The sequence below is a fragment of the Gobio gobio genome (assembly GCF_949357685.1).
Source record: "Gobio gobio genome assembly, chromosome: 10".
In the NCBI taxonomy this organism is placed as follows: Eukaryota; Metazoa; Chordata; class Actinopteri; order Cypriniformes; family Gobionidae; genus Gobio; species Gobio gobio.
In genome coordinates, this window is record NC_137116.1 from 3,022,110 (window position 1) to 3,036,682 (window position 14,573).

The 14,573-nt window shown below is 39.9% G+C and overlaps 1 protein-coding gene across 3 annotated transcripts in view; it reads right to left on the reverse strand.

Annotated features, from left to right (window-relative positions):
* Window positions 1-244: 244 nt before the first annotated feature.
* The window catches only part of sypb (synaptophysin b), a 32,978-nt gene continuing 18,649 nt past the window's right edge, over window positions 245-14,573 (reverse strand). The window contains exons 3-8 of one of the 3 annotated variants that reach the window (XM_079827691.1): window positions 12,335-12,459; window positions 9,505-9,703; window positions 9,081-9,272; window positions 5,432-5,570; window positions 4,833-5,021; window positions 245-1,389 (exon numbers count right to left, since the gene is read on the reverse strand). In XM_079827691.1, the coding sequence (XP_079683817.1) occupies window positions 4,864-5,021; window positions 5,432-5,570; window positions 9,081-9,272; window positions 9,505-9,703; window positions 12,335-12,459 (813 nt within the window). In that variant the 3' untranslated portion in view covers window positions 245-1,389; window positions 4,833-4,863. The remainder of the gene's footprint in view (window positions 1,390-4,832; window positions 5,022-5,431; window positions 5,571-9,080; window positions 9,273-9,504; window positions 9,704-12,334; window positions 12,460-14,573) is intronic. The other 2 variants (XM_079827692.1, XM_079827693.1) reach the window with 2 other exon arrangements.

Here is a 14,573-nt window from a genome sequence, read left to right on the forward strand (position 1 = left end):
ATGGAAGTGTTTGGAACACCTGAATTCAATGATTTGGTCCCAATACTTTTGGCAAAATAGTGTATTCTTGTATATCCTCAAAATGTTTCAACCTTCAACCTTAAGATAATCATTAGTCTCGTCACTTCTCTCTAACTCCATAGTGAAATGACAATGGCTCTATATGTAATAGTCCTTCAAAAATGTAAGAAATAGAATTCATAAAAGTAAGCACTACTAAAAACAAACACACTGGAGCATTAATGTCATCACTCGTCATTCTCTAACATCCGTTTTATTTTGAATTATCAGATGATATAATGAGGGAGAGAAAGAAAGCAATATGCACCTTCATGTAAAGTCAGAGAGACAGAGACAGCATAAAAACATACATATCAGTGTGAACAAAAAGTCAAAACACATGGAAATGAGTTTTCAGAAAGAATATAAAGGGTTCATTCACACTCATGTCTGAATAAGAGCATCACAGCACTAGAAAAACAAAACAATCAAGTACTGAAGCACCCGTGACTGCCTTTTGTAAGTGTTCACTGTAATGTCCTACGAGCCGTTTTTATAGCACCAATAATATATTTGTGCTTTAGCTTATACAGGTTTGGACATATAACCAAAACATAAAAAGGAAAAAAAAATCTTGTGCATGTGCATAATTTGTTCACATTTTGACGAATAGTGACTTTCCTGTTTCACTTTGTTCTTACGCTTTTCTGTTACTCAGTTTCTCTCCCTACCAGTTTACTAATACTACTGACTTCTGTTAACACTTCTATTAGTGATCGACACAAACGTTTATACTATTTAATCTTTGTGTTCTCACGAACCTTCAAAGAATGTTTCACACAAATAAAAAATAAAAAAACATTCAGTAGGAGGTTCAAGGTCAGAGCTCTTACCGTGGGTTGAATGATTGAGGTGGTGAAGTGGTAAGATAAAAACAAATGTGGGGACTACAAGTGGAATCACAAAAAAGCAACAATAAGTTAAATTCACAATACAGTATATCTAATTAAATATAATTCATATTTACACCACACAAACACATTCAGTTGAATATTACTATAATTCATATAATTCATTCAAACGGCTCCCCGTACATAACATATACATATTTTTTTTTGGTAGCATATTCAAGTTTTTCCTCATCATAATAGGATGGATAATCTCCAGCTGGATTCCATGTAACTGACAGTATATTGAAATTAGGGTCCCACTTCCTCATGGGTCCCAATCGTTTCCTCTTGGTTATGATGTTAATATCAACCCTGATAAGATTTCTTCTATGTGCTTTAATACCACCCACCCCCTTCCCTTTAAACCAACTGAAGACAGTGGAAACATAGCCAGTAGTTTCCATGCTGGCTGATCACATGACTGTCCTCTTGCTGTGATCTGCAGGGACAACAGTTTAAATGTTTACAATTTTTATCAATAAAAAAATGCTAAAAACCTAATTTATACATAATACATTGAATTTGAAACCTTAAAAATATATATGACTATGTACACTATGTTTGTGTACTGTGCACAGTGTAGTGTACAATGTAATAATGGCATTTTTTTGTTGCAAGAAATATTGACTACCATTATAAGTGGACATCAATGGAAATATGCACCTTTTAACATTTTGAGGTTAGTAAAAAAATTGAAATGAACTTTTATTCTGCAAGGACACATTGAATTGATGAGTGTCAATAAAGATATTTATAATGTTACAAAACAATCAATTAAATGCTGTTCTTTTGACCTTTATAAACGTCTAGGTATCCTGAAAAAAGTATTATCATTTCCACAAAAATATGAAGCAGCACCGTTTTCAACATTGATTATTATGATAAGAAATGTTTCTTGAGCATCAAATCAGCATATTAGAAGGATTACTGCAGTCTTCAATTACATTTTAAAATATATTCAAATAGAAGTTATTTTCAATTGTAATAATATTTTACAATATTACTGTTTCTTTGATCAAATACCCAAAACTTTGATCAGATTGACAGATTTAAAATAATTCCCCTTTAAAATGTTGATTGTAAAGTTAAAAATATGCGGAGTTCATGCATCTTAAAGTAACACGCCACTTTTTGAAAATAAGCTCATTTTCCAACTCCCCTAGAGTTAAACAGTTGAGTTTTACCGTTTTCGAATCCATTCTGCCAATCTCCGGGTCTGGTGGTAGCAGTTTTAGCATAGCTTAGCATAGATCATTGAATCTGATTAGACCGTTAGCATCTCACTCAAAAAAATGACCAAAGAGTTTTGATATTTTTCCTATTTAAAACTTGACTCTTCTGTAGTTACATCGTGTACTAAGGCGCTGCGTAATATCATTGTGCCGCTGCACCCATGGTACGGCAGCAAAGTTCCTTGATTATTATGCAGGAATGAGAGTATAGTTCCAAGCCATATCGGCCTAGAAAATCACAACTTTTCATTTTCTGTCGGTCTTAGTACACAATGTAACTACAGAAGTGTCAAGTGTTTAAATAGGAAAAATATCAAAAGTCTTTGGTCATTTTTGAGCAAGATGCTAACGGTCTAATCAGATTCAATGATCTATGCTAAAAGTGCTACCGCCAGACCCGGAGATGGATTCGAAAACAGTAAAACTCAACTGTTTAACTCTAGGGGAGATGGAAAATGAGCCTATTTTCAAAAATAGTGGCGTGTTCCTTTAAGGGCTGCCAACATTAAAGGGGCTATATGCGTTTTTCTGAAATTTAAACTCGCGACTGACACCTGTGGCCAAAAAACAGAACTGCTCTTATTTTCTGCTCGCTCTCGCAGCGGTGGTGACGTCACATCCGCAGACAGCGCGGGAAAAATCCGACCCGACAGAAAATAGGAAAAATAGGATACAGGCTTATAGGTGCACCCACTGTGAGCGGCGGACAAGGTGTCAGTATGCTCATCAGGAGATGTTTGAGTCATAAATGGTAAAATAAAAAGGCTATTGTTACGTTTATTTTGGGGAAAAAGTTGCATATAGCCCCTTTAAAGAAGGTAAAATAACAAATACAGTTGATTTTTCAATTAAACTTTTTACTCAAATATTTCTGTTTATAATATACTGTAATTTATAAATGTATAGAAATTGTATCAAATTATTACATTATTTTAAAAAAATTGCAATGCATGCATTTTTTGTATTGGACACAGATGTTTGGACCACACTGTATGTTATGTAGGTATACAGTAAAAATGTTAAAAGTAGATCAAATACCAAAATGTTACTTTCATATTTTGTTCCCTTTCGAATTAGAACTCCGACGCTGCATCATGGAGTTGACACTATGGGGGACGCCATTAGTATGTCGTTCACGAGTTTGCATCTGTGGCAAGCAGGACGCGGCCCGAGAGCTGTGGGAATGGAGTGAGGCCGGTGGCGTGGGTGCTATCGAGCCTCACAACCTCTGCTTCACACCGGTCTCAAGTCACACGGAGGAGCTCGGGATGAAAGGAAGAGTGATGATAGTGAAGGACGAGAGAGGACCAGGCCTGGACTTTATGTTGTGTTTTATTATGTTTACATGTGGCAGTTGTCCAAGAGGGGCTGCCTCTTTACTTTCGTTTTGTTGTTTGTTTATTTTGTGATATAAGTTTTACGTTGAACGTCCCACAGAGGAGCTCTGGAAGGATAAAAGGAGGAGTAACGACAGTGAAGGATGAGAGAATTCAATCCGTATACTACATTTATGCTGTGCCTGTTATGTTTGTGCATATTCACAGCTTAGTGAGGCAGGTATTCCCTCAGCACAGAGTGGTGTCAAAGACTGATACTAGTAGTCACACTTAGGAGCCCCAAACACCTCTCTGATACTTTGAAAAAAGGCCAATGAGAATTGGTGAGTGGAATTTGCATGCCACTCTCTCGGACATACCGTTATAAAAGGGAGAGATTTTTTCTTCGGAGCTGAGTGAGTGTCATTTATACATGAGCTCAATCCATTAATCCTCCGAAAAGGAAGCAAATTACTGGTGTGATGGCGCATTGCAGCGGTCATTCTCATGAAAAGTGTATGGATAAGTGCAGAGGTAACGTTCTCCCGGGCGCTTCTAGAGCTTTTCCACCTGTGTGTTTCTGGGTGCAGCCGATATCTCTTGTTCTCAGACGGCCACGATTTTTGTCTCCCGTGTCTGGGTCAAAAACGCACTGAGACAGCTTTCGTGGGTGGCTCATGTTATCATTGTGAGAACATGACCATGGCAACGTTGTGATCGCAACTCTCTTTTCTGACATGCGTTTGCCAACAGGATTGGTTTCTGGCGATAGATCTGAAGGATGCGGACTTCCATGTCTCGATTTTGCCTTGACAAAACAGTAGCTTGATTTTGCTTTGCTTTACTGCCATCGTGTTGTCCATCGGACGTATAACTGCCAAGGCGGTTTACACTCACAATGCATGTAGCAACTCACCCGCTCCAGAGTGCGCCACCTAGTGTCAGTCATCGACACCACGTCTCATTCCCTCCATCAGGGAACAGAGGTTACAATAGTAACCGAGATGCTCCCCATAGCGTCAGCTCCATGACGCAGTGTCAAAGTTCCACTTTAAAGGGGAACGTCTAGGTTACTTGAGATGGGGAACATGATGCTGCGTCTCGTTGCCATGCCTAAGTTTTTTCAGACAAAAGAGTTGATGCTCCGCATGTGACGTCAAGGACTGCCATCTGTCAATTATTTATTGGCATGTGTTTACACATGTTTCAGGCACCGGTCACAATTATGGCGTCCCCCATAGTGTCAACTCCATGACACAACGTCTTGTTACCCTTCTCAGGGAACCGGGGTTACATAGGCATGTACCCTTACAGATTACAGTTTGTTCACTCACCAGTGCAATGCTTCAGCCAGCAGAGCTGGGCTCACATCTCATTGGAGAAGGAGGTGGGCTCACCCTGACCATACACTCCTTGGTTGTAACCGCCACCTTCGTAACCACCGCCCTGTTGGCCGTATTCGGGCTGGTACCCACCCTGAGAGCCGGCATAAGGTTCCTGTCCATAACCTTCTTGTCCATAGCCTAGAAAAATACATTTAAAAGATAATAGAATTAAATAGGATGATGACCTTTGCAAGCCTCAAAATGTCAAACATTTTAAATGACAGTTCTAATAGGGTGAATCTTATAAAACTTGTCAAAAATATGTCAGAAATCATAAAAAAAAGAAAATAAGCCTATTTGTAGGATCATTCAAATGTAATTTTTGCACTGACATTATTATGACAATTAAGCATATTATTTAAATTACATTCCTTTATCCTCATTACTGTAATACTGACTTCATTTCTTCTTCAGATTCACATAAACCTTGGTTATAGTTGGTAGTTGGTAGCAATAATACATAAGATCTTATATGAACTTATGCACTGAGAGCAAAATAATTGCTGTGAATTCCATGCTTTAATTTTCAGTCCTTTAGTTGTGCCCACCCTGGCCGAAGGTGTCTGGTGCTGGCTGCTTCTCTCCAGATGGCGCGTAAGTGCCAGCAAAGGCTCCAAGCCAACCGGTTTCCTTGAAGACGAACCACAGGTTCCCTGCCCATAGCACCATGTTACAGAACCCAAACGCCTACAGGATTAAGAGAAAAAAGCCAAATGGTTACTTGCACATACTTTATGCATTCATTTAGGTACCAAAAAACATATACCTGATGAAAATACTGCCAGTTTCATTAGACTAAACATACATACACTGATTTTTTCACGGGACGTTGCAACTAATCTTGGTTGTAGTAGTGGCCATAACTTTCTAAAGTGTGAACATAAATAGGATCACAAATGTGATCTGGGAAATGTTTTCCTGCCATTAAAAATGAACATGCTGGAGGGAAAAGCATTTCCAGTTGGCATTTCAACATTTATTCACAGATGAATTAATGGGAAACTTCAGCCCTGGGAAGATGAATGTGTATTTAAATTGGGTCATTTATGTACTAGAAATGTGAAATTATTTTTGAATTTGGTGCCTTCTAGACTGAGAAAAGACAGAAAATGTATTTTTGGATGTGGATGAAAGACAACAACTCCCAGAATGCACTTGCTTCGCTGCCCTACGAGGCCACTCCCAAGCCACGGCTACCGGTTATCACTTGCCCACCCCATTATGTTCGTTTTTATAGTAATAAAATAATTTACTTCAGTTAGAGAACAGACACTACAATTAAAAACCGAACGTGTCTGTTCAGTACATTGTGAGCTGAACGAGAGTCGCAGCAGGAGTCAGATTTCATTCATCACAAGAGTGAAAAGCAGAGCTGAGCTAAGCACGTGTAACACAGGTTAAATAAAGGGGATTATTTAATTTATATACCATCTAGTTATATCATATTCCCTTATTAAAAGTCAGTAAGAGGTGTAAAACTGATTAAGAATAAATAAATACATGCAAATTCGTTTCCAGATTAATCCTCAGTGATTGACGAATGCGAGCTCAGTCATTTTGCGCCGTGCGTGTCAATGAGCATGCGCGATGACAGAAGAGACGACCTTGATGGAGAGAGCAGACGTGATCGATCAATGTGATCCAAACTGATCAAATTTAGACTTAAACCCTTCGAAAAGTACGAGGAAGTTCAAAATTAAATTACTTCGATGCATTCTGAGTAAGAAGCCGACTGAATAGAGTAATACAATCTATTAGGTGAGTCAGTATCATATAAATTATGACAAATAGACTATTACTTCATAATAAGATAGAATTACTGCTACTAAACAGTAATTAAGTTGCTGTGGACTAGTTATTTTCTTTTTAAATTGTAGTTTTGTTCCAATTAGTTGTAAATGTCTAACGTGAACCGCGTGGTCATTTGTCATGATGCCATTTTATGATCACGCACGCCTGTAATCGAGGTGCGCCTGTGTGAGAGCAAAAATCGATCAAAGGTAAAGAATTAATTAATCCATCCTGTGAAAATGATGTATGTTACTGGTAATGTGATTACTTCAGTTTGAGCGGTTATAGTGAACCGCGTGGTTATTTGTTCATTTCAGAGTTTCACTGTCGCCATTGTTGGCCACGTGTCTGTATAAGCGAAACGCTATTGATTCAGAGGTAAATTGATGTAATTATATCAGTTTATGAAGAAATTGTAAATGTAGCTGTGTATTAGATGTTCTGGATCTTTGATGTGGAATTTATTTTGAAATTCACTAAATTAATGTTCTGGTCTGTGATCAGGCCAGGTTTTTTTTTTTGTCTTTCTTGTTTCTATTTTTTCTTCCTTCTTCTCTCTTTTCTTCTTTCTTGATTCTTGGAAACGTGACACCCGAGCGATCTTCTGTGACACCCTGTGAACTTCATGTTTGATGGCGAGCCAAGCAAACCTTTAGCAGAGTAGAAGAAAATACGTCATGGAGAGGACGACGATATACTTTTTTTGAGTTTTCCAGTTATCGTGAAGAAAGACAAATTTCGATCTAAAGAACTCTTAAGGGTGTATGGTCATCCATAGACCAGATCAAGAGACATTGTAACCGTATGAGAACACTTGAGGTCTTTTGAGAGAGAGACACTATACTTTCTCTTTGTGTATTCTTTTATTTTTCTTTTCTTTTCTTTTTTTTTATTACTTTTGATGTACTGAATTGACCGGTCTGTGCATATATTTAAGGGAAAAACCGAGTGCACTCAGAGGGAATTTTCAGTCAGTTTTATTGTTTGTGATCTTGTAATTTACTTTATTTTATTTGATTAACTTTCTATATTTTCTTTAAAAGTGAAATCAATTATATTTTTATTTCAAATTTAATCTTGTGTCTGTCTGCTGTTTCTCAGTATAACCCGCTACCTCCTTAGCGATCCCTAAATCTTCTGACAAGTTCAAATCCTAACTGTATTATACAGTAAGCAATCCATTAAACTATTGCTAATTCTTAGACAAGTGCTACACACGGCATTCATTCACAGCCTCACAGTCATTCACGGTGCGTGTCCAGTCTGGCGCGTTTTCAGTTCATGCCTATGGAAGCTTAACTTTCATAGGAATTCATTGAAATCACTTGATTTGCTCCGCATAGCTCCGTTATTATCCGCATTTACATTGTGTGAGTGAGCGATCATTCGATCATTCGAATATACTACGGGGTTTCTACTGATACAAAGCTTTATGCTAATCGCTGAAGTAACCCTTTAACATCACGGATCAAGGTTGAAACACTGTTAATATTATTTTAGTATTGTATAAACAATTATAGTATTTATTGATATAACAAGTTAGCTTTCATTTTAGTTTAAGTTTTAATCATTTTTTTGTTATGTGTTTTTGTATTTTTATTAATTTTTGTCTTTTAAATATTTAATTTTGCTTTATTTAGTTTTAGTTATTTTAGTACTTCGACTTCAGTAAGTTGCCTAAGCAAAATCTACATTAAGTTTTTTTTAAGTTTTTCCTCTAATATTCTAAACCCCTCCTTTCCAAGACCCTTCTCTACTCTGATTAGTCAGATGGCCCATTCTGTTATGATTGGTCTACCACTTATAGCATGTCGGAAACAAAATACCCATAACCATATATTAATTTAAACTCTGGAGGCTTCCTCGGCACTTGCAGAAAGATTGGAATTACTAATGACTAGTTTGAGGCAGTTCCGAATCAATCAGTTTTTTCATTTGGGAGAAAATAACTCAATTTATCATAAACTTTCAGCTTTGAAACTTTGCAGGTCTTTTACATTCAAAAACAAAAACATGGTCATAACCGAAAAAGCATAATATGGGCACTTTGAATGTTGAAACTACAACTTGCATTATTTTAAACACATTTTAACATTGAAGGTTGGCTGAGTTTGTATATAACAGTGTATAATGGAGCATAATGAATGATAATCAATGCATGACTACATTATCTTACAGGAGTCATGTAATTTCATCATTGCTCATTAACATAATATCTAACCTGTCTCAAATGGCCACTAGGGGTGTCACTTATTTATTTTGGCTTAACATATCGGGATACATATCGTATTGTGTGTTCAGTATCGCAATTTATATTGAATCGTGACACGAGTGTATCGTTACACCCCTAATGGCCACGTGTCATTATATGTGCATAATAACATTATTTATAGTGACTGTACCCACCACAGATGTGTTCAGGCCAGAAACCACAGGCTCATGGATTTCTTTGCAGCGGTTTTCCTCACGATCACATGCAGCGATGAGGTTGATGACCTCATCGGGATCAGTTGCCCTCTTAACATCCGAGAGACCTTTGGCCCACGCCGCTGAACTCACCAACCACATAAAGGTAAAAATAGCTGTCACCACAAAATCCTGTAGAACAACAAAACCAAATTATTTATATATTTTTTTCATTGGAATAGATGAAAAAGATATATAAATACTGTAACAAATGTATTGCTCATTGTTAGTTAATGTTAGGAAATGCATTAAGTAACATTAACAAATGGGAACGCTCCCCACATTTAAGTCATTAAGTTTACGCTGATTCAAAGTAGAAGATGTTAATCAGCTGAAATTTCGATTTTTAATTTCATCGACTCACAGCCTGAGCGCCTTTGTTTCCCTCGCGGTACTTCTCCAGGAGGAAGATGTACACGGAAATGGCTGCCATTATATAAAGGAAGGAAAAGACACCAATGGTGACAAAGAACTCAGCAGAGGAAGAGTTGTCTCCCACTAGAAAGAGACGTTCAGGCTCCGGCCCTTTACACGTAGGAGCATCAAACCATACCTGGTGCAGTCTGTGGAGAAAGACACTTGGTAAATGTATGTCAGAAGTTTCAATCGCTTAACCAATGTATGAGAGTGTGTGTGCATGTTATTTCACATGAATAATCTTAAAAGGTTCTCCTTTCACAACGATAGTCTTTTCTTTCCTATTATGACGTATATTTTTACGGGGGGAAAAAGTAGAATGTGACTTAATTTGGGAGCACATGGATTTAAAAAGTAGTAGTGATGTGCATGGATGAATTATTCATAATAAATTCTGTAATATTCCATAAAAAAATAAGATTTATCAATTTTGATTTAAAGGTGACTTTATACACTTTCTGGATCCAGTGAAGCCTGCAGATGTACTCACTGCATACCCATGAGTGCTCAGGCTGACCTGACAAATGTTTTCTCTGCCGATATTTCAGCAGTTTTTATGTGTGTCCTGTATTAACGTCAATGCCAATAATTTGTGAATTAACTCAAGACACAACAGGCAACATAGTGCACTAGTCAATTTTTCATAACATGTTTTTTTTTCATATATGTGTTATATCAATTTATAATTCACCTGATATATACATTTTATTCCTAAAAACATGGTGAAAATGTATTAATATTTTTCTGGCTGTTGACAGTATTTTCTGATATATGGAGTGATAATGGAAACAAGATTTCCAAAGTCCCCTCTGTAAAAACCTACTCAATAAAATAAAAACAAGAATTTAAGATCAGGCTTTATCCAAAATTCAGTTCTGCAAATGAATGCATTATATTATACACCGATCAGTCATAACATTATGACAGGTGAAGTGAATAACACTGATTATCTCTTCATCACGGTACCTGTTAGTGGGTGGGATACATAAGGCAGCAAGTGAACATTTTGTCCTGAAAGTTGATGTGTTAGAAGCAGTAAAAATGGGCAAAAGAAAGGATTCAAGCAAGTTTGACAAGGGCAATTGTAATTGCTAGATGATGGGGTCAGAGAATCTCCAAAACTGCAGCTGTTGTGGGGTGTTCTCGGTCTGCAATGGTCAGTATCTATCAAAAGTGGTCCAAAGAAGGAACAGTGGTGAACCGGTGACAGGGTCATGGGCGGTCAAGGCTCATTGATGCACGTGGGGAGCGAAGGCTGGCCCGTGTGGTCTGATCAAACAGACGAGCTACTGTAGCTCAAATTGCTCAAGAAGTTAATGCTGGTTCTGATAGAAAGGTGTCAGAATACACAGTGCATCACAATTTGTTGTGTATGGGGCTGCATAGCCACAGACCAGTCAGGGTGTCTATGCTGATCCCTGCCCACCTCCAAAAGTGCCAACAGTGGGCATGTGAGCATTAGAACTGGACCACGGAGTAATGGAAGAAGGTGGCCTGGTCTGATGAATCACGTTTTCTTTTACATCACCTGGATTGCCAAGTGCATGTGCGTCACTTACCTGGGGAACACATGGCACCAGGATGCACTATGGTAAGAAGGCAAGCCGGCGAAAGCAGTGTGATCCTTTGGGCAATGTTCTGCTGGGAAACCTTGGGTCCTGCCATCCATGTGGATGTTACTTTGGCACGTACCACCTAACTAAGCATTGTTTCAGACCATGTACACCCTTTCATGGAAACGGTATTCCCTGGTGGCTGTGGCCTCTTTCAGCAGGACAATGTGCCCTGCCACAAAGCAAAAATGGTTCAGGAAGGGTTTGAGGAGCACAACAACGAGTTTGAGGTGTTGACTTGGCCTCCAAATTCCCCAGATTTCAGTCCAATCTGAACAAACAAGTCCGATCCATGGAGAACCCACCTTGCAACTTACAGGACTTAAAGGATCAGCTGCTAACATCTTGGTGCCAGATACCACAGCACACCTTCAGGGGTCTAGTGGAGTCCATGCCTCGACAGGTCAGGGCTATTTTGGCAGCAAAAGGGGGACCAACACAATATAAGGAATAATGTTATGCCTGATCGGTGTATCTACTAGTAATTTTGCACCCTGTACACCTTGGGTGTCTTGCCCAAGGTGATCATTCTTTTGAGCTGGTTCTTTTTTTTTCAGTGAATTGGCCAAACTGGTTAACAGAATGGTCTGAACTAATTTGCATTCGTTTGAACCGCTCTCTCACTAAATCATCTGAAGAGGTTTTTCAGTCAGTAAATCAGATGGTATCGGGAACAAGCAGCACTGGATGAAGTGGATATTCACCTTCAAACAATTTAAACAATTTGAGAGATAACTCTAGAGAGACTTCAGCTACAGTACTGCTGTGTGTCGTGAATAAGTGGCCATTCACACCGAAAGTGTTTTTCACATATATGAAATTCTTTTGCCTTTAAACATTTAAAACATCTCTAGAGACACTTTGTTCTGCTCAGGTGTATTGTAGTTACATGAATGCTAGACATACTCAAGAAAACTTCTCTAAGAGCTGAATTTAACTTTTTAGTGTTGTTTTTGCAAAAAAAAATCTCAGATGAAATCCTGCAAGCTGTTTGGAACATTTACTTTTATTACAAGAGTCCTTGACTTACGCTTGACCTACCATGTGTGAACTGGTTGAATCAAACACATCAATATAAAGAGTGGAAGAATGTCAATATTTATTTAGGACTTGTGTCTGCTGTGCTGTGATCTGATTGGACAGGAATGGCAGTGGAACACTAACCTGAATGGGTATTCAAACTCAACCTCAATGTTCAGGTCACTCTCTGTGCGGTTCTTACACTCCACGCTCAGACGAAACACTCCAGAATAACCGCCACAGGTGGAGAATGCAAAGATGGCAAAGAACTGAAAAGTAGAAAGAAAGAGAGTCAGTTGTTATAGTGAATAAGTGTGTAGAATGGCAATTAGCATGAAACGGGTGTCCTGAAAACGGCCATTTACAAATGCACCATATATTTTCACATGTTTTTGGATGAGCTCTTAACAGCATAAATAGACTTGTTTTTTCCTGTCCTATGTCCCCAAAAAATAAAATAAAGAGTCCTTTAATAAGCAAGGAGAACACATCAGAATCACAACTAGGAAGAAACTGAGGAAACTAAGGGTATAAAAAGCAGGGAGATAATGAGCAGAACAGAAAAAGGTGAGTGGGAACTAATTAACAGCCAGGTAAACTACCTATGGAAATAAGGAACAGAGCAAACCGAGTGAAAACTAAACTAAAACAGGACATAACAGAGCATAACCGTTACAGTTCCACCCCCCCGGGAAGGTGTGTCGTCGCGTTGTAACAAATCGCGACTGAGGAGGGGGCTCTACAAGAAGGATGTTGAACAGGTGAAGGGCAGGAGACAAGTGCAGGTGACTGTGGCAGAAACCAGGGTGGTGATGACAAGGAGTAGGAAAAGCCAGATGGGGACCAAGAGCGCAGCCAGGACGATGGCCCACTGTGGAGTTTAGGGAGGGAGGAGCCACAGTGACGAGCGTCTGAGTTTAAGCCAGAGGACTGAAGTGAAGCCGGTGGGACAGAGGACCGGGGTGGAGCCGGAGGAAAGGCGGAGCCTGACGAAGCCAAATGGGTGAGCAGATGGATTACAGTGGGTGGCTCGGAAGTTCGTGGCGCAGGCAAAGCGGCGGCTGACCAAGGCGAAGCCGGAGGGATGAGGAAGCCTGGTGGAATCGTAAGGACAATGGTACATGGTGGAGCCGAAGAAGGGATGAGCCAAGGTGGAGCCGACAAGTCGACGGGTCAAGTTGGAGTGATTGGATCAGCGGCTAGAGGTGGAGCCATGGGATCCACTTGCCAGGATGAAGCTGGAGACAAATCCACACAATAGAGTAGTGTCATAGGAGAAGGTGAGGTGCTAAGTGGAGGGGGAGCTGACCGACTGGCTGACTTTTGAAGAGGAGGCGGGAGAGGGAGGCTGGGCGGGAACTCCAGAGGCACAGGAGAATCTGAGCTGGGCAGAACCTGAGGGGACGCAGGAGACTCTGAACTGGGCAGAACCAACGGAAACACAGGAGACTTAAGAGCTGGACAGGACCAGCAGGGACAGGAGTAAATATCTTCTAAGTCACCATATAAACAGTTTGCAGAGGCCAGCTGCAGCTCACCCTCAGTGGTGGGAGTGTGGGAGGGGTCTTCCTCCATTCCCTTGAATTCTACGAGCACTCCCATGGCACACACAGTGTTGCTGGCTCATGGACCTGCTCAGACTCACAGTGGGGCTTGGGCTCTGGGGCGATGGTTGGCTCAGTCCTTCTCTCCACTGGCGCTGACGTTGTGGTATACTCAAGCTCTCCATCTGTGGTGGGCTCAGGCATCCTCTCCATGCAGCAGGGTGATGGCTGGCTGGGCTCTGGGTATGGAATGGGACTGATGTCCTCTGCGAGGCCAATAGTGAACGCTGATCTGTTGTTTACCAGCACCCACTCCACAAATATGGCCAAATCTTCCCTTGGACCATCCACTGGAAGGCGTGCCTTGAGCCAATCACTAAGGCTGGTGTAGAAAAAGACACGAGCGAGCAGTCCAGATAGCGAGTCAGGCACGCCAGAATCGATAAAGCACGGGGTATGGTCCTCCAGTGGACGGTCCCCCTGCACCAAGCAGAGTAACTAGACAGCGGGCAGGTCCGTTTCACACAAAAAAGGGGAAGAAAAGAAAACGCTTTTTGTTTCAGCCTGGTATTCTGTCACGTGTAGATGAACATGCACAAATCAAAGATAACGAGTATTTTAATAAGCAAGGAGAACACACAGGAGTATCGGAATCACAGCTACACATTAAATATAAATAAAAATGATAAAAGAAACCGAGGAAATTAAAGGTACATAAAGCAGGGAGATAATGAGCAGAAAAGAAACAAGTGTGTGTGTGCCAGGGAAACTAACTAGGAACATAAGGAAAATGGGAAAAGAGCAAACAGAGTGAAAATGAAACTAAAACAGGGCATACA